The following is a 25,226-nucleotide window of genomic DNA, read 5'->3' on the forward strand; positions in this document are numbered from 1 at the left end:
AAACAAAAAATACTGGAAAATACTAGAAGTGCTCAGCAGGTCAGAACACATCAGTGGGAAGAGAAACTGTTTATGCTTCAGGTCCAAGACCCTTCATCAGAACTGAGTTGTTGTCTGCTTCATTCCGATGAAGAGTTTTTAACCTGAAATGGTAACTTTATTTCTCTTCCCATAGATGCAGCCTGACTTGTTGAATATTTCCAGCATTTTCTGTTTTCATTGTCCTTAAGGAAAAGTTGTGTCTTGAATTTATGCTCTATTGTGGCACCTTATTTATAGTCCTCATGTTTTAAAGTTTATTTTCAAATCTTTTAGTTTTAGTTGAATTTTAGAGTGCCATAATGCTTAATTAATATTTTAGGAATATAAATGTGAATAGCCTAACATTATTCTCTCATGTCTCCCCTCTGTCTGTCTGCAGAGGGTAAGGAAGAAGGAAAGATAATATGACAGTGTGTGTGTGTGTCCCTCATCTGTTGATTTTACTGTTTCCACATCTGTTTGTGACAATGACAGATGTGCAGTCCTGTCAGTGCCTCACAAAACAAAATAGTCTTTGCTCAGTTCAAAATCTGGCAAATGGCATCTTTTCACCTTCTCCTCCTGGTTCAATCCTCATAGGAGTGACAAGATTAAAAATAATAAAGTTTAACTATGTGTATAAAACCTTCAAATGACAGTGAGATATCCCTGTCCTTGAGTACTGGGTGGTGAAGGTGAGAGCAGAGAACCTAATGGGCTATAATACTCACAATATGCTGATGACTAATGGCCTGCTGTTGCCAAAAGAATTATTTTTCCAACTGCTCTCCTCCTTCCCTATCTCTGGAACATGACACTCAAAAGGATGCAGTTGTCTGGAATCACAGTTGTACATTTACTATTCAGTTTTATAGACTCTGCGGAGTTTGCAGATGGTAGTATTTTTTTATTTTATGGGGAGGTGAGACCTTGTCACTCACCTGCATAAATCCAGGCACATTCTGAGTAGCATGCCCATCAGGGTTGGCCTAGTACTTCCAGGCTCATGGGTTGCTCTAACACTTTTATCCAGGAAAGTGACGTGACAGACCCTATAAGTTGGGTCATTGCTTCAAATCTCCAAATTAGATTTTCTAACTGCAAAGTTTTCTCTCGAGATTCTGGCTGTTCAGCCGATGGTTTATGGAGGAAATAGGAGCATGGGAGCAATGAAGAGTTTTTTGTTTGATGAGGGCAGGAGAAATGGGGTAGCTGGCAGATTTTTGTACAGCAATGTTTTCTTACCTCGGAGGTGGGCAGGGGGGCGACACTGAAAGGTACACTGCTTCCCAAAAGTAGTTCCTTCAGGGCAGGAAAAGGTGGCAGGGTAGATGTGATACTGGTCGGGGATTCCGCAGTCCACTGGCTCACACGCGAGTTGTTCGCTCCATTTCCCATCGGTGCAGATGACTGTCATCTCCAATTTAGACTGGAAAGACAATACACAAGCTTTTCATTTAGGATCTAGAAATATCCAGCGTTGAACCAAAATATAAACAATCGTGATCAGATTAGAACTTCCAACCTTTGTTAGATGAAATTTAGCCAAAAGACTCTCGCTTTCTTGAGTATCATTTTTCAAAGCACAATCTCAAAGCTATTCCCCGTTATTAGTCTGGAGAACTGGAGTGGGTCCAGTTTAGAGAAGGCTTGGATGACCTGCCTCATGATGCTATTTAGTTCCCAATCAGTATTTCCTGAATCTATACGGAGTGCCATCAAGCTACAGATTATTGCAACACCACAAGTTGTTGACTTGACTGAGATTGACACTGTTACAACCTTTCCTGGTCTATTAGTTTGCCACACTCCAAATGGCGTATTTAGCTCTGGGTGACTGGGAGGACAGATGTGGATGATTTTCATACCGCAGTAAATGCATTACTTTGCAGTTTGTTGGTTAAAGAAACATTTTGAACCACATTTGGGCCACTCTTTGGTTGCTGGTTAAATTGCTCCTTCTCACTGATTACATTAACTCCGACCAAAGTAACTGCACAAATGAATCTCAGAGGAAAAGAACAGGAACATGTCGTAATAGAATTCCTTTTGAAGTAAGATGTTGCAAATTGCTCCGGGAAGATCTGATTGTGTTTTCCAAGCCAACGAACAGGCAATGGGGCTTGAAGAAAGAGGAAGAAGTATCGTAAAGTTTGCAATAACACTGACATCGATTAGCATCTATCTTAGATACACTCCTGCACACACATACCCTTCTTATTTCAGAACCAGAATTAGTTTATAATCACTGATATGTGTTGTGAAATTTACATAAGAACATAAGAAATACGAGGGGTAATTGATAAGTTCGTGGCCTAAGGTAGAAGGGGTCAATTTTAGAAAACCTAGCACATTTATTTTTCCTACATTTACACACTTAGTCCAGCGGTCGTGGAGCATATGGATCCCTTCTTTGTAGAAGTCAGTGTCTTGGACCTCCAGAAGTGGTCCACAGCATAGGATGATTGATAAGTTTGTGGTCCAGGGTAGAAGGAGATGAGTTATTAACTTCAAACGCTTTGCATTTTCACTCAAAGAGTTGAACTGCACGTGCATGTTACGAGAGCTGTATAACTCATCTCCTTTTACCTTAGGCCACAAACTTATCAATCACCCCTGCTGTGGACCACCTGGAGGTCCAAGATGTTGCAAGCCAACTTTTTGCGATTCATGCACAAGCACTACCAAGTCTCTCTGCACAACAACATACTGCAATCTTTCACCATTTAAATAATAATTTGCTCTTCTATTCTTCCTTCCAAAGTGGATGATCTCGCATTTACCAACGTTGTATTTGTTGTTTTGCAGCATTAGTACAGCGCAAGACATAAAAAGTACTTTAAGTTACAAAATAACTAAGTACAAAAGACAAGCAACGAGATGGTTTTCATGAATTCATGGACCATTATAAACTCTGCCGATAGAGGACAGGAAGCTATTTTTGATACATTGAGTTTTAGTGTCTGTAGTTGGCACTGGTAAGACCGGCAATCAATTGCTGTCTCTTAATACATTTGAGATTAGTAGAGAAGATCAATTTGGTCCTGTTCCAGACCATATATATGGACTAGATGCATCATCAGTGTTGCTATGCTCATGATTTCGGAAAAGTTGAACCATCTCTCTGGTTTAATCTATCATGCAACAATGTTATATCCTAAAGAAATGTAAATGGAGATGCAGATCTTAAGGTCATAAGCCTATCAGTATGTCCGGTTGTTAGAACTTAACTCCCATGATTGTTTTTCTACTGTGAAGCATGATCTAAAAGTTACCAACCCAGTACCAACTCTTGACATGCTGTGCTAATTCATGAAACTCAACAAGGGTGGCAGAAATTGGTTAAGCCGATAAGTGGAGCACCTGCCTGCTTTTATTTATTGAGCTACCCTTGCACTTATACTTATCCTTAAACCTAATTGAATAGGGAATGATTCTTCATCGCCTGGACCAAGAGATACAAAATACTTGATCTGTGCTGTTTTTGTGATTCACAATACAATCACCTTGAAGTTCAGGTACACCCAAACATAGACAGTAGATGATCACAGTGATGATGTACTGACAACATTTTGACCTAGGCTTTGCTTTTGCATTTCATTAGCACTCAGGTGTGAATCCTTCCCTTGTGCTTCCAGGTTAGGGGCTTAAACACCATGGAGATGGGGTAGTGGAAGCCAAGGGGAAAGGAGGCAGCAGGTGTAACGTGAGGATCAGGGTAGGAGAACAAGGTAGGGCCAGTGCGGGGGAGGAAGTAACTCAGTCAGAGTGTGGTGGAGGAAGGTAAGAAAGCAAGATGCAACTGATTTAGGAGGTCCTTGGAATCATAAGACCATAAGACGTACCAGCAGAATTTGGCCATTCAGCCTAACAACTCTGTTCTGCCATTCCACCATGTCTGATCCCGGATCCCATTCAACCCCTTACACCTGCCTTCTCGAGTCGATGGGGTTGAAGAGAATTCTCACTAATCAAGCACAATCACCATTGTTGGTACCTCTGTTCTGGGGGATTTGTCACCACAGGCCATGTTGTCAGCACCAAGTACCATGTCTTTGAGGAAAAAGGATGTTATTATTTACAGGAAGGGGAATCTATGAGGCAACATTGTCAGAGTTAGTTTTCCTAATGCTGCTGTTAATTGGATGAACTCACAAGAACAAGTGTGCAGGAATATCAAGACACGCTGATGTGAGTGATACAAAATATTGTGTATCCTGTTTAATATGTCATATTTTAGTTTTTCCTTCCAAGTCACCATGCCCTAGCATCTCTTTAGAAACAACTGCAGTCATGATTCTTCACATCACTGCAGAGAAAGAGCTGGTTTAAACAAACTATGAAAGACAGCTTAAACATGAGTGTGTACGCTGTGCACACCAGTAAGAGCCTTACTGATCACAAACAATCACAAGGGGGCACTTTCATTTCATGTGGAAAGATAAAATGGATGCCTCACTCCAAAATAATATTAGATTAAAGGAGCTGTTTAGAGAGATACAAATTAAATGTCAAGAGCATAAAAATGTTCTACCAATATCATTTTCCCCAGCATCAGAATTAGGTACATAACACCTTTGTCATAATTACAGAGAAACACTCAATACAACAATTAGACCAGTCACAGCTTAAAGAGGGCATTTGACTTACAAAGTAAAGTTAAAGAAAACAATTCTCAGGAGTAAGATGAGCTACAGAAGACCCTGTGCTCAGATGTCAAGAGCTTTAAAAAAATGTTTAACCATCAGATACAACTACCGTAGATGCTTCAGTGGCTAGGCCACTTGAGAATTTCCATGCCAATCTGTTCTCTAGGACTTCAAAACCAAGTGTTTTTCTTTCAGAACTTCAAATAAGCATTGTTCCTGTTAGGCTCAAGTTTAGTAATGGCTTTTCCATATGTTGCATGATGATTGGAGTCTGTTAGTTAAGTTTAGCATTAAAAAGCAGCATTTATTATATATTACTTCTAAGTTAATTTACTATAGAGTACTTTTACTTTGAAATTAGTTTATTTGTGGATAGTTTATGGAAATCTCTTAATAATCTGATAATATGATTAAACTAACAAAGCCATCAACTTGCGCTATTTATTATCAAAGCACAGTATATTCTGTTTGTATCAGTTTATTTCAAAATATTAAAACCACATTATATTGAATGTGGTACTTTGCATCTACTTGTATCGTTTAATTTAGTTGGTGAACTAAGGTTTGGCTGAGGCTGTAATTGCTACAGTCTGCCTTGAAGAGGAATATGTCTGTCATAAGAGTCTCTGTGATCATAGTAACAATAGCCATCTGAAGTGAGAGAGTGAGAGAAAAGAAGGGTTATAAAGTGGAATGGAGGAGTCTCTGTCTAAATGATACTTGTTTAAAGATCATAATCTCAAGTATAGTAAGATATTCACGGTCTATCAGAATCACTTCCTGTATGCTTCTGAAATTTGGAGTACCTATAGCAGGTACCTTCAAAGCACTGGATTGATACTACCAGCACTGCCTTGAAACCCACTGGTTGGATAAGGAATCTCAGAGTTGTACAGCACAAAAACAGGTAATAAATCCAGAGCAGCAAATACAAAATGCTGGAGGAACTCAACGGGTCATGTAGCGTCTGTGGAGAGGAATAAACAATCAATGTTTTGGGCTGAGACCCATCATGAGGACTCAGAAGAGGTTCTTTCAGAAGCCGATCCTTGGTCCACTATACTCATATTGCCCATGATACTGATCTATATTAATCCCATTTATCATCTGTAGTTTTCTGTGTCTCAGTGATTGAAGTGCTTGTCTTGATGCTTCTTAAATATCGTGAAAATACTCCCAACACCTCAAAGTGGTTGAATTCCCTGTTTTGGATAATCTTCACAATCTGTTTGCAAAATTCTGATAATTTAAAAAGTACTCTTTGTGAGTATTCAAAAGAGTATGTTTTCTTGCTGGAAATGACAAAGTAAGCAAAAGCCATTGGTTTAGGGTAAAGTCATTTCTTGGATGGTGGAAGTCTGTTAGGTTCTGCTGTCCTTCACTCTTCAAGCTTTCTCTTCCCAGCCCTTAAATGCAACTACTAACTGGACATGTGAGGGTGTTCTTTGCCTTACTCAATTTTAAAAGGTGTATCACTGACCAAGGGTGTTGAGATGGAGATAAATCTCTACCAAAGGAAGCATAAGGGCTCCTTCCTGCCACTAGCCTGTGCAGGTCACCCTAGGGCAAAGTGTAGCACCTGCTTAGCCTCTTGATCAGGATCACGTGAAGCTACAGGAGCAGGCGGTGGATGGTCGTACGAGCAGTCGGTGCGTATCACAAGTCCTGGTTATGTGACCACTGACGCCAGGCAGACAATCTCTGAAGAGCATTGATAATGGCTGGGGTCACCTGTCTTGTAAAGACACTGTCCATAAGAGGGGAATGACAAAGTACTTTTGTAGAAAAATTTGCCAAGAACAATCCTGGTCAAAGACTACGATCACCCACGTCATACAACACGGCACATAATAATGATGATAAGAAAAACCATAATACGATAATTCAGTTAACATAATCATGTATGGTATCCTTTCTCAAAAATTTCATCGATTATTTAATGACACATACTTCCTTTTGACATCAAAGGCAATTCATTCATTTCTGATCTTGGTTAAAATCCCATTTATTATAAGATGTGCAATTCCATTTCTTTCCTGATGTCACTTAAGGGTCTTAGTTGAAATGAATTTAAGCAATGCTCTGCAAAATCATTGTTGAGTTGACCAATGCTGATTGATTTTCTTGATTTCCTTTCTGACCCAAGCATATTTTTATTGAATTCAGTTTGCAGCCCCCCTCTAGAGTTACCCAGTTTTTTTGAACACTGACAAAGGTGCAAACCTGGTGGAATAATTGATCTGAATCAGACCACATTGTGGTGTTTTAACGTCCCTTAGTATGCCCAGTTTTACTTGCCTCTACCCTTCCCTACCTGCTGCTTTGTCTACCATAAACCCCTTCCCCGTGAGCCTTACCGACAGACAAATGCAAATTCAGCAACAAAGCTACTACTACAGCAGTCTAGCAGTTGGGTTGTGTCAGATCTTGTTATTCCATCCAAAAAGGCTGTAACCTGCAAACTTTCAATTTTATGTAAATTCTAATCGTTCCCTATTGTATAGATAACACAGCAGCACCATCAAATGATTTGAGAGTGAAGCAACAAAGATAACAAATACAAATGCATCTGAATTGTCACAACATTGGCCTCTTGTTCTCCCATTGGTTTGCTAATTGTTAACATGGATTTATCCGAGTATTCCCATAGTGTAGTGCTTGTTGTCCTTTGCAGCCCAGAAGTTTTGGAAATGGTCCGTCAGCATTCCTGACTGCAAAATACCTATTTGTTAGAATTGCATTTTCCAGCAAATGTTACCAGCAAGCTATTTTGCTACATTGTAAACTGAAAACAGAAGTTAAATAGAAGTTTTAGCAATTAGTTTTGAAATGACTAACAAAATTGATTGTCAGATTAGAGAGAAAATGATACTCGTATTGCACCTTCCATGTCATCTGAGAATTTTACAGTCAAAATGAAGTACTTTACTGTTTAAGACAGTCTAGCATTCAATGGATGTTTAGCAGGCCGTTGCAAATTGCAGTATAGTATCAACAAGATAATTGTTTTTTTAAATTTTAGTTATTAATCAGTGATGATTTTAGTGAGAATCAACACCAAACTGGGAATCAGATTTCATGATGTCTTCTGTGGTCCTTTTGAAAAGGCGAACAGGACCATGGTTTCATGCCTCAATGAAATGCCTTCCATTCCGTTGGTGTAGTCTCTCATTCTGAGTTCTAACTATCATGGAATCTAAAATGCTTTTAGCAGAGAAATTAAGTTTGGTGTGCTAAGCTGAAAAAGGGTTTTCTTGGCATATTGTCCCACAAATGTGGGACATTGTTACTAGCATTGTCAAGCCACCATTACTTGGAAGCTCATTCCTTCTTATATATGCATTCTTTTATTTTAAAGTCTCATTTCAGTTAGTAACTTGTGTAAAAAAAAATCAATTTAGAATTAAAGTCTTACTGTCCTTTAACTTTGTCCTGTAGGCAAATTCTTGTTCGCTTTTGTTAATGTAATCTGAGCATTTTCTGTAAAGAATACAGTGTGAATATCATGTGAAAACGATGATAGATGGAATTGGGACAGCACAGAGTACCAACTTTACTTCATCAAAGTGGTGAAGAATCTTGGTTTAAGTCATTCATTCTATTGTCCCCTTGATGTGTGTGTGTTTACCCTGAGGAATAGTCCCATTCCACATCATGTTCTTGCCCATTGACCCATGGTAAGCTTGGTGAAGCTGGCTTCCACAGTTGAATTTTAACTTTCAAGCATTGTAGATAGGCCCAGAAAGCTAAGACCTGCTACGTTTATAGTCCTCGCATCCCTTTTAGCATTAACACAATAGCCAGTGGATGACGGAAGTTGCAAGTGTCCGATATGTAATATTTTCATATTTGTGTAATTTTGTAAATATATTGTTTGGTTAAGCATTCTTTCTTTGATTGAATAATTCATCATGGATTATGTGCAAAAATATGTAAAAGGCATACATTATTACATCACCACGTCATATGTGCATGCCAGACTAAAGGAAAAGAGTTAAAAATAGACGAGTTATCCCAAGCATCATGTTTTTCTTCCAAATGGTTTTATATTTTGGAGTTAACAAAGCATAACAGTGGTATTGAGTAAGTTTTTGCACTAACTCGAGACAACTACCTACCTGTTGAAGTGCATCAAGATGTTTGTGTTTTAAAAAAATGCAGCACGCTTTCTTTGTAAGAGGGAGAGAGAGATGGTTAATTTGAAAGAGGCAGAAAATGGGTGATAATAATAAATAAAAAGAAGGCAGAAATGGCTGTCTACATTGGAAAGATAGATGTGCTTGATTGCACAAAAGATAACTGAGGGATGTATACTGAATGGATTGAGCAGTATTTTAAAGCAAATGAAGTAGCCAGTGAAAAGCAAGTGCCAGTTTTGCTGAGTGCAACAGGTGGAAGAACATATAGTTTGCTTAGAAGTTTAGCTGCTCCCACCAAACCAGCCAAAGTGAGCTGTGCTGAACTGTGAAAGTAAAATGGGAATATTTAGAACCAAAACCATTGTTGATTATAGAATACTTTTAGACTTCATAAGTAAATCAAAAGGAATGGAAGTCCATTTCAGTATACGTAGCTGAATTCAAATGATTATCTGAGCATTGTCAGTTCCGTGGGCTTAATGATGCACTGAGAGATTGCTTAGTTTGTTGAGTCTTACAAGAAAACATTCAAAAGCAGCTCCTAACTGAAGTACAAATCACATTTAAAAGAGCAGTTGAAATCACTGTATCAATGGAAACAGCAGACAGAAACACAATTGGTTTGCAGTCAAGAATGAAAGTGAGTGTGAAAAAAATTGCAGCATCTGAACACAAACCGACCTGGCCGAACAAATTGTGTTATTGTTGTGGCAGGGCTCATATATACCAGTTCAATGCAGGTTCGGAGGTGAAGCTTGTAGAAAATGCAGCAAAGTAGGAGACAGACAATGAGTATGTCTGGCAGAGAAAAATAATTGGATCACACAGAGAAGAGAAAAAGATAAAAAATCAAGTTGCAGTTTCAAAAACAGCACTAATCTGCATGCTGTTGATGAAAAATCTGATTATAATAACAGTGACATCGAACTGGGTAGCCTTGAGATTTACAATTGTGAAACTAATAACAGACAAGCTATATGGTTTATACCAGAATTACGTGGCAAACTGATTGAATTGGATGCTGGCTCAGCTGTTTCGGTCATTCCACAAAAAGAGTTTGAATAGCATTTCATAGATATGGGACTGAAGCCTGTGGATATCCAACAAAGAACTTACACTGGAGAAAAGATAACTCCTGCAGGAATGACATTTGTAACAGTGAAATGCAACAACCAAGAAGCCACATTGGGCTTGTGAGTGCTAAGAATAGGAGGACCAGCATTGTAAGGCCATGATTAGCTGAGACAACTTCAAGATTATTGGAGATCCATCTACCATTTGCATGCCATATCCCCTGCAATAGATTCAACTGAAAGCAAATTAAGGAAGATACTTGATGCTGCCACAGCAGAGTTCAAGGATTACACAAACATTGGAATACTCAAACATATCAATGGGTAAAATAGTATTAAATGACAATGCTACACCTAAGTTTTACTAAGTCCATCTAGTTCCTGATACCATCCATGATAAAGTAGCCAGTGAGCTAGGTTGCATATAGGCTGAAGGAATTCTTTCCAAGGCTGTTGGAACCCATGCCTATAGTCCCAGTAGCTAAGAAGAATGGATCTGTCTGGATCTGTGGCGATTTTAAAGTCACCATCAACTCAGTACTGAAAGTAGATTAGTACCCTCTACATAGGATAAAGGATATCTCTGCAAACCTCTCTGGAGGGAAACTTTCAGCAAAATGGACTTAGCTGAGGCCTGCCTACAGATGGAGATAGAAGAAGAGTCTAAAGTGTTTCTCACCATAAATACTCACAAAGGGCTTTATAATAAGCTTATTTTTGGAGCAGCATCTGCACCTGCAAACTAGCCGATAACGACGGACCAGATGCTGCAAGGTTGCCCAGGCACTCGGTGTTACCTGGATGACATCATTGTTACCAGTAAGGATGACAAGGAACATCTCCAAAACCTCAAGACAGCAATAAGAAGATTAGAAGATAATGGGTGCAAGTGTGAATTCTTTAAACCAAGCATCACTTACTTTGTTCACACCTTTGATGCACAAGGATTACACAAGTGTGCTGAAAAAGTTCAAGCAGCGATGAATGCCCCAAGGCCAAAGGACGTGTCACAGTTGTGGTCCTTTTTTGGAATTCGTCAGTTACTTTAACAGGTTCCTGCCAAACCTAACAACAGTGTTCCACCCCTTGATCTCTTTACTATATATCAGACAGAAATGGCGATGGACAAAAAAGTGTGAGTCCTACTGAAGGGTCTCGATCCAAAACGTCAACTCTACTTTTTTCCATAGATGCTCCCTAGCCTGCTGTGTTCCTCCAACATTTTGTGTGTGTTGCAAAGAAGTGTGAGGTGGCTTTCCAAAAGTCAAAGGAAGTGGTGACATTATACACTGTACTCATACGCAATGATCCATGTTGTCCAGAGGAGCTTGCCTGTGAGGCCTCGGCTTATGGTACAGGTGCAGTAATGTTACATGTTATGAGTGATGGAAGTGAATGTCCCATGGTCTTCGCATCATTTTCCCTTACCACTGCAGAGAGAAATTACACACAGATTAATAGAGAGACCTTGAGTCTGGTTGGTGGTGTAAAATGTTTCAACCAGAACTTGTATGGAAGAGCATTTACCCTCATTACTGATCCTCAAACACTAGTGTCCATCTTCAATCCACAGTAGGGTGTTCCACTGATAGCAGCAGCACAAATGCAGAGTTGTGCTCTGTTTCTTGGAGGACACAACTACCAGATTGAATTCCAGATGAAGACCAATCATGGAAATGCTGACAGATTGTCCCGTTTACCGTTGGAAAAGGAAGTATCTGAGAAATTTACTAAAGTGGACGTGCCTCAATGTATTCTCCCTAACACAGCTTGAAAGTCTCCCTATTACAGCAGAGGTGATCCAAAAGGAAGCCAGAAAAGATCCCAAAACTGTCTCAGGTCTACATGAACACCCAAAATGGCTAGGAGGTGCTGCAAAAATTCCAGATCCCCCATTTTTACCAGCGCCAGGATGAGCTTGCCCTTGATGCTGGTTGCCTTATGTGGGGATTGAGAGTTGTTGTACCATCCAAACCGAGAGTTAAATTGTTGGAGGAGGTACATGCTGGTCATCTAGGCGTGCTCAAAATGAAAGTGTTGGCTCGAAGATTTGTCTGGTGGCCTGCGATAGATCAGAAGATTGCGCAGCTTGCCATGCACTGTTCGGGATGCCAACATGCCCAGAAGATGCCTACAGCAATGCCGTACCATCCTGGGAATGGCCTGCATTGTGCTGGCAGAGGATTCATGTGGATTTTGATGCAATATCTATGGGCACAAATTTCTTGGTTGTTGTGGATGTAGCTACAAAGTGGCCAGAAGTATTCCCAAGAGCCTCACTACAGCCTTGTACACTGTTGATGCATTGGGAAGCCGTTTCTCGAGAACTGTTTCACAGAACACTTAGTCAGTGATGATGGACCACTGTTTGTTGTAGAAGAATTTCGGTTGTTCCTGAAAATGAATGGAATAAGACATGCTATTTCTGTACCGTACCATCTAGCTACAAATAGCTTGATGGAAAGGTTTGCCAGAGGCTAAAGAACACGGTGTCAGCAGAACACAGTACTCTGATACTCAGTCAGAGGCTCACCAGTTTCCTTCTAGCATATCACAGTGCAACACATTCCACAACCAACAATTCACCAGCGATGCACTTCCTGGTTCATCCCTTCTACTCACGGTTAGATCTTCTCAAACTCAATCTCAGAAGGTGTATGTAGGACAAATGACTGAGACAAATTGAAGGCTCCTCAAACAAGGAGGCTTGATGTTTCACTCCTGGACATACAGTAGTCCTGGGGAGAGGCTACAGAGGCGATTACAAGTGGGTACTTGGAAAGATTAAGGACAGAATTGGACCACTTTCCCACATAGTGGAGACTGCATCTGATTTCATCTGGATATGACACATTGATCAGTTGAGGAGAGTAGAGTCAATTGTTGGAGAAGAAATGTATTCAGAGCTCTCAGAACCACTTCCTCTCATCGCAAAATCAACTTCTGCAACCACTGTGGAGGAGGCCCCGGAACCGGAGATTGGTTCACTGCAACAAGTCTCAACTATCAAGCAGAGTGACCACCCCCTTATCAGGAAAGGTTTATTCCACAAGAGTAAGTAATTCTCCACAGCGATTAAATCTTTACACTTGAATGGGGCAATTTAAAGCTTACCATGTTATAGATATCTACAAACCCCATTTCCAGAAAAGTTGGGATATTTTCCAAAATGCAATAAAAACAAAAATCTGTGATATGTTAATTCACGTGAACCTTTATTTAACTGACAAAAGTACAAAGAAAAGATTTTCAATAGTTTTACTGACCAACTTAATTGTATTTTGAAAATATACACAAATTTAGAATTTGATGGCTGCAACACACTCAACAAAAGTTGGGACAGAGGCATGTTTACCATTGTGTTACATCACCTTTCCTTTTAATAACACTTTTTAATCATTTTGGAACTGAGGATACTAATTGTAGTAGATTTGCATTTGGAAATTTTGTCCATTCTTGCTTGATATAAGACTTCAGCTGCTCAACAGTCCGTGGTCTCCGTTGTCTGATTCTCCTCTTCATGATGCGCCATACATTTTCAATAGGAGATAGATCTGGACTGGCAGCAGGCCAGTCAAGCACACGTACTCTGTGTCTACAAAGCCACGCTGTTGTAGCCCGTGCAGAATGTGGTCTGGTATTGTCCTGCTGAAATAAGCATGGACGTCCTGGGAAGAGACATCGCCTTGATGGCAACATATGTCTCTCTAAAATCCTAATATATGCCTCAGAGTCAATGGTACCTTCACATACATGCAACTCACCCATGCTGTGGGCACTGATGCACCCCCATACCATCACAGATGCTGGCTTTTGCACCTTTCACTGATAACAATCAGGATGGTCGTTTTCATCTTTGGCACGGAGAACTCGACGCCCGTTTTTTATGAAAACTAGCTGAAATGTGGACTCATCTGACACAGCACACGGTTCCACAGACTTTCGGTCCATCTGAGATGAGCTCGGGCCCAGAGAACTCGCCGGTGTTTCTGCATAGAATTGATGTATGGCTTCCTCCTTGCATAATACAGTTTCAAGTTGCATTTCTGGATGCAGCAACAGACTGTGTTAAGTGACAATGGCTTTCTGAAGTACTCCCGAGCCCAGGTGGCTATAATTGTCACAGTAGCATGACGGTTTCTTAGGCAGAGCCGCCTGACGGCTCAAAGATCACGCGCATTCAACAGTGGTTTCTGACCTTGCTCTTTACACACTGAGATGTCTCTGAATTCTCTGAATCTTTTCACAATATTATGTACTGTAAATGTTGAAAGACCTAAATTCTCTGCAATCTTGCGTTGGGAAATGTTCCTTTTGAACTAACAATTCTCTCACAAATTTTGGCACAAAGGGGTGAGCCACGACCCATCCTTGCTTGCAAAGACTGAGCCTTTGATGGACGCTACTTTTATACCCAGTCATGATACCTCATCTGCTACCAATTAGCCTGCTTAATGTGGAGTCTTCCAAACCGGTGTTACTTGAATATTCTGTGCACTTTTCAATCTTATTTTAACTCTGTCCCAACTTTTGTTGATTGTGTTGCAGCCATCAAATTCTAAATTTGTGTATATTTACAAAATACAATTAAGTTGGTCAGTAAAACTATTGAAAATCTTTTCTTTGTACCTTTGTCAGTTAAATAAGGGTTCACGTGAATTAACATATAACAGATTTTTGTTTTTATTGCATTTTGGAAAATATCCCAACTTTTCTGGAAATGGTGTTTGTATATTGTAGCTGTATCATACAGTATAATGTGTATGTGTGTGTGTGTGGTAGTGCTTGCAAGGATTTGTGACCTCCTGTCAGCTATCAAGGTGAGGGTGGAATGTCACTGATGAGGTGCTCCAATACGATCGGTCCCATTATTCTTCCTGGAATCACCACTTTGATCAATGGCAATCAGGAACAGCATTCCTAATCTGTCACCCATCTTGGTCCTTACCCTGGTCAGAATAGCCTGGCAATGAGGTCAATGCTAGAGCTGTTTCCACTGACCTGACTGACATTTACTAACGCGACACAAACCTCCGCTGAGAAGTTGAAGTTTTCTGTTCTGTAGAGCGGTGTGTTCACTTATTGACTGATCTCCTCGGGGAGCCGGTAGGAAAACTGTTGCTGCTGTTAGTTCAGCTCTTTCTTAATATCAGGCTCTTCCCAGCCAAATCCCCTGTCATAGCCATCATCTCTTGCAGTTTATAGATGGAAAAAAAATGGTATCAGACAAAAATGAACAAAGAGTAAAAGTATTAGTTTCTCTGTATAGTGAGACGCACTCCACTCTTCGGAAAAAGAGATTCCTCCTCTTAAAGGTTTCACCTCTGAACTGCATTTATTATTTTCCTTTCTGTTAGATGTGATTACTCTTTGCGATCACATTAACTGCAACTCCAATTATATTAATAATATGCATTCAAATATTGCCTGCTAGGCAGTGTATTTTCTACCCGCTAATCACTGCATTGTGCTGTGTCAGTTTGTACCAGCAGGACTTATCAAACTATCCACAACTGGGCTACTCTATGGTTAAATCAGAGACGCTGCGTGCAAGGAGTTTCCTTCCTTAAAAAATTTACAGCTGTGTTCCACTTCAAGTACTTTTTAACTACCACTGGCTACTGTGCCTCTAATTAATCACAGATGCAAGTCTTATTTTATTGTAAGGTTATGAACCCCCACTTTTTTTTTATTCAAACCAGGTTTGTTTTCAGTTACCATTACCCCCTCCGTGGACGCACAACTCTGACAGACCCTCTGTCACTGCTTCCCCCCTCCGATCTCTGCTACCGTCTCTCACTGCTCCCCCATGAGAGTCACTAAATTCTCATCGAGCATACCCCCACCCCCTCCCTTTGGTTTTTCCAGAAACGCTGGAATGTTGGGAAGGGCTCCCCTTATGCACCTTTCTGAAGGAAACTATCCAGAAACTGGGAGTTTCCTTCAAGATGGTGCCTTTGGGGAGTCCTTAACAACACTCCCCTCATCCAAAGCTATTTCTGTCTGCTGCCTACAGCCACGTGGATGAAATTGAGAACGTAGCGGGGAACTCGTGGGTAGAAATCCATCATGGGAAGTTTGTACAGGAGGGGGCAAAAGCTCAGTTTCCGTTTAATGCCCCATCATGGTGCATCCTTACAAGAGAAGATGTGAGGTTGCTCATGGACTGCTGCTAACTTCAAAACAAGTTCAGATCCATTTGTTGTGTTTCACTTGTCTTGCGATTCTAGCATTCTACTCCCCACACTCATGCTTGCCTTTTTCCAAGGTATTCTTTCTAGTACCATGGCATTTACATTAACAGGGACAAAGAGAAGATATAAAGCAATACTGCCATGTCTGCTGTACTGTGATACAGAACGTGCAGTTCTAATGGCAGCAAAAGTGTTGGTGTGTCTGAGTAAAGCTGAACTGACTTAATGGAAAATCAGACACCAGTGGCTGCTGGAAATCTGAAATTAAATAGAAAATGCTTGGAGCACTCTGGTGTCCAGGAAGCATCTGTGGAGACAGAAACAGATTTAAACAAATCCAAAACATTCTATCTATTTCTCTGTCTCTACAGGATGACCTGGTGAGTGTTACCAGCACTTCCTGCTTTTATTCACCTAAGTGATTTCTGATATATGGACAGACAGAATTAGGTGCATTTGCTCTCTCTCTGTTAACTGCTCAGTTGTAGTGTTCACAGGGGCCATCAATACAAAATCTCTGATGTGGTGTGAAGCTCAGATTTTTACAGAGTATTTTCATAGAAACATAGAAAACCTACAGCACAATACAGGCCCTTCGGCCCACAATGCTGTGCCAGGCATGTACTTATTTTAGAAATTACCTAGGGTTACCTATAGCCCTTTGTTTTTCATGTACCTACCCAGGAGTCTCTTAAAAGACCCTATCATATCCACCTCCACCACTGTCACTGGCAGCCCATTCCAAGCACACACCACTCTGCGTAAAAAAAAAATTAGCCCTGACATTTCCTCTGTACCTACTTCCAAGTGCCTTAAAACTGTGCCCTCTCATGCTAGCCATTTCAGCCCTGGGAAAAAGCCTCTGACTATCTCCTTGTAATAACCATTCAAAGTTGTATCTGTGTTGAATAATGTTAGTTACTGTTATCTTTTTACTGCACAATGTAGTGTGATTCTTGCTGAACAAGTTATCTAATTCTGAAAAAAAAACAAATGAGGCACATTATGTCTCTTCCAGCTTGTACACTTTTCCCATCCCCGCCTTCTCATTTCTGGCTTCTTCCCTTTCCTCTCCAGACCTGATGAAGAGTATTGTCCTGAAACATCGACTCTTTATTCCTTTCCATAGATGCTGATTCCCTCCAGCATCTTGTGTGCATTACGTTATTTTTCATTGATTTTGTTTGTAATATTTCGCTCATTCCTGTGAGTAGGCTTTCTTACTTCCCTTTCCTGAAATAAAAAGTAATTTTAAACTGTGATTTGTGCTTCCTGGTTTGCTGACGATGACACTTCTTCAATCTGACCGGCTATTCAACCTGCTTAATGGCTTTCCTGTTCCTGGACGCCATGGGCCCCCTATGTTGATGTTGCCAGTCTGAGAGCCGCTTTGGAGCAAGGGACATTGACGCTGCTCTGCTTGCTGGATCCTTGTGGGTTGCTTGCTGCAATGTCATTGGGGTCCACCATCCCTTTGCTGCTGACCACAGAATCTGGGCCATTAGGAACATGAGGTCTCTCTTTTAGTTGTTGGAGGAACTGAGTAATTTTCCTTTGTAGGTACTCGATAATATGCAAGTGTTCCAAAGGCTGTTTTCCAGGGGCTCAGAGTGTTGACTTGCGGTTTGGCAGCTGTACAAGGAGCAGCCAAGAGACAGCCTCGCTGTTCAAGGGAGTGCAGAGGATGGCACAGTAGCTTAGTAGCTGTGTTTACATGGGCAAGTCGTGCCTCAAGCGAAGCCAAACACAATTACAGAACACAGTTAACAAAGATGTACTTTCTTGGAATTCATTCAAATTATTTAAGCAAAAACAGTTTAATTTTAGATTGCTGCAGTAGTGATTGGGTACAGAATTAGATTAAGCTTACTTAACTCCGAATGCAAGGATAGGGCAGCAAAACATGAGCATAATGCATGTTTTACATAGGGGAATCATTTAGAAAGACGCACGCTATTAATATGCTGGTACTATGGCTTAGGAACTGCTGGTGTTGGGAATACATAATCAGTGACAAGAACTGGGCAGGCAACCTAGTTGTCCTGCTTTCACCTCTGTTTACACCCCTCCTCTCCCCATGAATAAGCAGACGCCCCCCCACCCCACCCAATACCCAAGTCTAGTTACTGTGTTTCTGCATTCCAGATCAAGTCAACTCAGGACAGTGGGATTCCGCGCATGAGTGTATTTGCTTTTGTTTTGCACTGTGACCAAATTTTGAATCAAATTCAAGACTAAGGATAAAACTCACGTCCAGAGACACTTGGGAAACAGAAATAGAAACTAGAATATTAACACTAAATTGTGTTTTTTAGATAACTGTGAAAACAATGGGCAGAATTTAACTTCTTAATCTGCTGGTTGGTGTGTGGTAGTGTTAGGGGTGGGTGGATATTTTAGGTGAGGTGCAGATGGATGGAATATGATGGATTTTTGGGAGTGATATAATTTGGCCCTTGTGTGTTTGGTAGAGCTGCTTTAATGTACAATAGTATGAATCTTTATGGGTCTGAGCATACATGGTGACAATACACTTGGCTGATATCTGCTGAGTAATGCTTGCAGATTTGGCACTTGATAGATTCTGGATTTGGCTATCAAATATAATGGTAGCAGAAAACGGATTCCCTTAGATTCAGTGGCTGCAACCTGGAAGCCATAGACGGTCAGTAAAGTATTGCAAGGGTTTCATATTCCAGATTGATGGGAAAAGAAACTTGCTGGTAACATAAATAGCATGCCACGTATCTGACCAGCAGGAAGATAACTTCCCAGCCAAGCTTAAATCGGACAGAGAGCATGGAAACAGGCTCTTCATTCTACCCAGTCAACATCAACCACCAGCTACCCGATGACACTAAAACTGCATTAATCCCATTATTTTATTCTCCCCCATCCTCCTCAATTCCCCACCGATTCCACCACTCGATAGGAACATTTATAATGGCCAATTAACCTACCAAGCGGCACGTCTTCAGGATGTGGGAAGAAACGGAAGTATCTGGAGGAAATCCACACAGTCATAAGGTGAAGGTGTAAACTCCAGAAAAACAGCACCTGATGTGAGGATTGAACCCTGATCCCCTGGCACTGTAAGACAGTGGCTCTATTAAGCTAATTTGCCATCCAGGCCATTTGGTATCCTTCCATCCTGATGTGCTTAGTCATTAAATACAAACTCATCCAACCTACCCACTGCACCCCACATACTTTTGTAAGTTTGAGCAATAGCAGCAAATTTTCCATTAAAACACCTTGCAGCTTTGACACTCAGCATTAAATTTATCAATTTCAGATAACCAGCCCTTTCTGTTGTCAGAACTGACCAGTTCTGATGGATGTTCATCCAGTCTGAATGTGAACTCAGTGTTTTCTCTCTTCACAGATGCTACCTGATCTGATGGATATTTCCAGAATGTTGTTTTTCTGGTTTCTGATTTCCAGCAACCAAAGTGATTTGCCTTTCACAGTTCCAGAATAGTCTCATTCATTTATTAATGAACCTCCAAATGTATTGCAGTTTCCTGGACAATCTTGGACTCCACCTTATCATAGTCATTCTTTTTCTTTCCACTCCTTCCCCTCTCAGAGACTGAAAACATGGTTGTGTGTTTTTCCATTTCCTCTTCTTCTGGTGCGGGATCATTGTCTTGAAATGTTAATGACATTTCTCTCCTCAGAGATGCAGCTTAACCAGTTGAGCATTTATTGGACTTGGTTTTTATTATCAGAATTCTAGCATTTGCAGTATTTTGATTTTTAATAACCAAATTACTCTCATTTCTTGACTATATATTCCCTCACATCAACATCAGTCCAGTTACAAATGATACTCAACAGTCTTTACCCAACATCTTGTCTCACCCTCAATATTAATAGAAGAAAATAGGAACAACTGTGGCCTGCCTGCCTCTTCAAGCCTGCCCTGCCCTTTATATGATTAATAAACATTATATGATTATGGTTGATCTGCCCCAGGCCTGGACTCCTCCTCTTGTTTCACGTAGCCCTCAATTTCCTGACCTTTCAAATGTGTATCAATCTCATCCTTAAGTACCCCAATTATCCAGCCCCCATAATCCACTGGAGTAGAAAATCCATAGAGTCATCACTCTTCATAAAGATAGGTTTTTATATAGCTCAGTTTTAAACAACTGTGCGTTATCTTGTAGCTATGAACCCTCATTTGAGATTGTTCCATTCGGAAAACATCTCAACATCTACTCTTTTTGCCACTTTATTATGTTATATGATTCAGTTAGATCACTCATTTCTTTCAAACTCTATAATATATAGATCCTTTTCTTTAGCCTCTTCTAATTTCAAAGGAAGTTAATTACCAAAGTACATATAGCTAATGGATAAACTTGCGATTTATTTCTTGCAGGCATTCACAGTAGAACAAAGAAATACAATAGAATCCATGAAAAACTACACAAAAACAACCAAAGTGCAAAAGAAGATGACCTGTGCAAATATAAAATACTGAGAATGTGAGTTGTTGAGTTCTTGAAAGTGAGCTGAAGGATAATAACTGTTCCTGAACCTGGTGGTGTGGGATACAAGGTGCCTGTACCTCCTTCCTGATTTCAGTGAGAACAGGGCATGGGCTAGATGGTGGTGATTTTTTTTATATGGGACAACCCTCTCATTCACAGGAATTAGCCCTTTAGCCTAAAAAAAGAGTATGAGTCACTTTATCTCCTTGCAGGAAAAAGGAGCTGCTAAAGCCCTCCATTTTATGTATAGCTCGTTTCTACTGAGAAGATTACCTTGGAGAAAACTGGCATGATGCAATGCATGGCCTTGAAAGATGGTGACTTGAGAGTATCTTACTTACCCAGCAGCAGAATTCCATCTCAATCAACTTTACACAACACTCCCATGAGTGGACTATAGGTTAGCTGCAAATGAAAAGTTACCATACACTATCTAATGTTTTTACCTTACTTGTTAAAATTCATTCTGTTACATTTCACAGAACTTGTACCTATACCCATTTGCAGGATTGGTTTAAGTTGTTGGAATTGTGCTTGGGGAAAAGGTTTAGCTTTCATGTGTCAAGTGGATGGATTGTTGACTAAGCATTACAATGAAGACCACATACCGAGTAACGTGGCCCTTGGTTCCATTTACATTACCAGTATTTTTCCTCTCTTCCTGTTTCCATCCTTCATTGGCCATAGAGATCATACCCAAGTCTTACTGAAGTATAATGTTAAGCAAAGTGCAACCATTTGTGATCTACCAGTCAAGTTATCTGAAACAAATCCCCATGATGCTTATGACTTGCCTAAATGGATGTCCTGTTGACAGGTAGCTTTGGTTGTACGGCCAGTGGGTTATTCATAAGAAGTCTCCAGCCACTCAGTTCAGTGTATCCCTCATCTCCATGCAGCCTGTGCTTAAACTGCTTTGAGGTGTGAAGACAGCAGAAGGATAGACTGAAGGGAGCCACATGCAGAGCTTTCAGAGTGTGCAGCAAGAGTTTTTTCTGGTTGCGGGGCATCTTGTCTCAGGAAGACTCAATGTGAGTTAGAGTTTAGTGAGCTTAGTGCAGTCATAAATACATTTGTTAAAATGGATGTCTTTGAGGACTTTATCTCCTATGAGGTGTGGTGTGTGTGTGCGCGGTCTCTGTTAGATGTATGTATGTGTATGGAAAAGAAACAGATTGGCATGACCTTTTTCTTGACACTAGAAATCCTTTGGAGCCTGTTTCGGATGAAAGGTGTAGGGAAGTACAATAGTAAAATCTCTGGTCTTGGTACTATTTCTGTGTAGTCTTAGAATACAAGACCATACTGAACGTTTCATTTTGGGCCTATATATATTTCTCCTGATTTTGTTTGATACTAAAATCAGAAAACGTGCTGGAATTGTTTTTAGACATCCTTCCCAGTATTGCTTTGGACTATCTTCCCATCCGCTCCCACGCGACCTGGATGTGGGAAGTTGGACCAGCTTTCCAAAGTGATTGAAAGGTTGCAGAGCTGAGCAGCCTTCACACTTTTCTCTGTCCAATTTATCTGATGTCCAATAAGGAAAGTCATGCCCTGATGAAAAAAAATCTGTAAAAACATCTTTCACAGACTTAGTATATTCCAGAGTGTTATTACTGCAGCTAAGGTACTTTGAAACTGTGCTCACTGTTATAAAGCCAGAACCATGAAAGTGACAAAATGAAAAATATTCTTCGATAATTTGATCCATACTTTATTTCAAAAAGGCAGCAATACAACTTAAAATTTTATTCTTCCAAGAGCTACTGGAGCAGCACAATCGTTTGAAAGGTGAAGGTGACACTGACATTGATTGTAGTGAAGCCAAGTAACTATTCTATCTACCTTCTGCACTCTCCTACCACCGATGAAACAGAATATGTCACAGAAAAGTCACCAGGGCCAATTATCAAAGCTGTAATCTAATATAAAAGTGTGTGATATGAACTGACATCATTGTGACACATCTGTCTGATGCCTGCCTGTAAATTCCTCCCTTGTATTGATGTATCTTATACAGATCTTTTTCTTTGTAATTTTTCCTGTCAATTTACAAACCACACTCAACAGACTGTTTCCATGGGACTGAAAAAGAAACATAGGAACCACCAGTGACTCACTCCAAAATCACCAACTATGAGCTTTGTTGGAACTAATGCTCTGATCTAACACCTTAATGACTAACTTAAGCTTTGTGGTGTGAGCCACATGGTTAGAATTGTGTAAGATTGCTGGGGTCAGAGAGATGAAAAGTTCAGCATGGAAGATACTAATTAGCTCAACTAATGGCAATTAACCCTATGTGTATTATTGTACCATTCAAAAATAGGATCAATTTTACTTGTGCATGTGCACAATTTAAACTTCTATTATTCCAACTGGTGAGTTGAGGCTTCACCTCAGATATTAACCTGGAATCTCTCTCTTGCACGTCCTTTTCTCCTGTCTTTGTTCTTCAGACCATCACAGGTAATGCCCTCCCAACCACTGAGAACATCTGCATGAAACACTGTCACAGGAAAGACACATCCATCATCAGGAACCCCCAGTACCAAGAACATACTCTCTCCTCACAGATGCCTTCAGGAAGAAGGCATAAGAGCCTCAAGACTCATACCCCTAGGTTCAGGAATAGTTACTGACCCTCAACCATCAACCTCTTAAACCAAAGGGGATCATTTCACTCACTTTCACTTGCACCATCAGTGAAATGTTTTCACAATGGACTCATAGAAAACATAGAAAATAGGTGCAGGAGTAGGCCATTCGGCCCTTTGAGCCTGCACCGCCATTCAGTATGATCATGGCTGATCATCCAACTCAGAACCCTGTACCTGCTTTCTCTCCATACCCCCTGATCCCTTTAGCCGCAAGGGCCATATCTAACTTCCTCTTAAATATAGCCAATGAACCGGCCTCAACTGTTTCCTGTGGCAGAGAATTCCACAGATTCACCACTGTCTGTGTGAAGAAGTTTTTCCTCATCTCAGTCCTAAAAGGCTTCCCCTTTATCCTTAAACTGTGACCCCTCATTCTGGACTTCTCCAACATCGGAACAATCTTCCTGCATCTAGCCTGTCCAATCCCTTTAGAATTTTATACGTTTCAATAAGATCCCCCCTCAATCTTCTAAATTCTAGTGAGTAAAAGCCTAGTCGATCCAGTCTTTCTTCATATGAAAGTCCTGCCATCCCAGGAATCAATCTGGTGAACCTTCTCTGTACACCCTCTATGGCAAGAATGCCTTTCCTCAGATTGGGGGACCAAAACGGCACACAATATTCTAAGTGTGGTCTCACCAAAGCCTTGTACAACTGCAGTAGAACCTCCCTGCTCCTGTACTCAAATCCTTTTGCTATGAATGCCAACATACCATTTGCCTTTTTCACCGCCTGCTGTACCTGCATGCCCACCTTCAATGACTGGTGTACAATGACATCCAGGTCTCGTTGCATCTCCCTTTTTCCTAATCGACCACCATTCAGATAATAATCTGTTTTCCTGTTCTTGCAACCAAAGTGGATAACCTCACATTTATCCACATTAAATTGCATCTGCCATGAATTTGCCCACTCACCTAACCTATCCAAGTCACCCTGCATCCTCTTAGCATCCTCCTCACAGCTAACACCGCCGCCCAGCTTCGTGTCATCCACAAACTTGGAGATGCTGCATTTAATTCCCTGGTCTAAATCATTAATATATATTGTAAACAACTGGGGTCCCAGCACTGAGCCTTGCGGTACCCCACTAGTCACTGCCCGCCATTCTGAAAAGGTCCCGTTTACTCCCACTCTTTGCTTCCTGTCTGCCAACCAATTCTCTGTCCACATCAATACCATACCCCCAATACTGTGTGCTTTAAGTTTGCACACTAATCTCCTGTGTGGGACCTTGTCAAAAGCCTTTTGAAAATCTAAATATACCACATCCACTGGCTCTCCCCTATCCACTCTACTAGTTACATCTTCAAAAAATTCTATAAGATTCGTCAGACATGATTTTCCTTTCACAAATCCATGCTGACTTTGTCCAATGATTTCACCTCTTTCCAAATGTGCTGTTATCACATCTTTGATAACCAGCTCTAGCATTTTCCCCACCACCGATGTCAGACTAACTGGTCTATACTTCCCTGGTTTCTCTCTCCCTCCTTTTTTAAAAAGTGGGGTTACATTAGCCACCCTCCCTCCAATCCTCAGGAACTAATCCAGAATCTAAGGAGTTTTGAAAAATTATCATTAATGCATCCACTATTTCTTGGACTACTTCCTTAAGCACTCTGGGATGCAGACCATCTGGCCCTGGGGATTTATCTGCCTTTAATCCCTTCAATTTACCTAACACCACTTCCCTACTAACATGTATTTCCCTCAGTTCCTCCATCTCACTAGACCTTCGGTCCCTTAATATTTCCGGAAGATTATTTATGTCCTCCTTAGTGAAGACAGAACCAAAGTAGTTATTCAATTGGTCTGCCATGTCTTTGTTCCCTACGATCAATTCACCTGTTTCTGACTGTAAAGGACCTACATTTGTCTTGACCAATCTTTTTCTTTGCACATATCTATAAAAGCTTTTACAGTCAGTTTTTGTGTTCCCTGCCAGCTTTCTCTCATAATCTTTTTTCCCTTTCCTAATTAAGCCC

At 40.6% G+C, this 25,226-nt stretch overlaps 1 protein-coding gene across 5 annotated transcripts in view; it reads right to left on the reverse strand.

The window, feature by feature from the left end:
• The window catches only part of LOC140731040 (pappalysin-1-like), a 362,759-nt gene that overhangs the window by 124,779 nt on the left and 212,754 nt on the right, over positions 1-25,226 (reverse strand). For all 5 annotated transcript variants that reach the window (XM_073052237.1, XM_073052236.1, XM_073052240.1 and 2 more), the window contains exon 15: positions 1,267-1,450. In XM_073052237.1, coding sequence (XP_072908338.1) covers positions 1,267-1,450 — 184 coding nt within the window. The remainder of the gene's footprint in view (positions 1-1,266; positions 1,451-25,226) is intronic.

Source organism: Hemitrygon akajei, chromosome 7 (genome assembly GCF_048418815.1).
Source record: "Hemitrygon akajei chromosome 7, sHemAka1.3, whole genome shotgun sequence".
NCBI classification, from domain to species: domain Eukaryota; kingdom Metazoa; phylum Chordata; class Chondrichthyes; order Myliobatiformes; family Dasyatidae; genus Hemitrygon; species Hemitrygon akajei.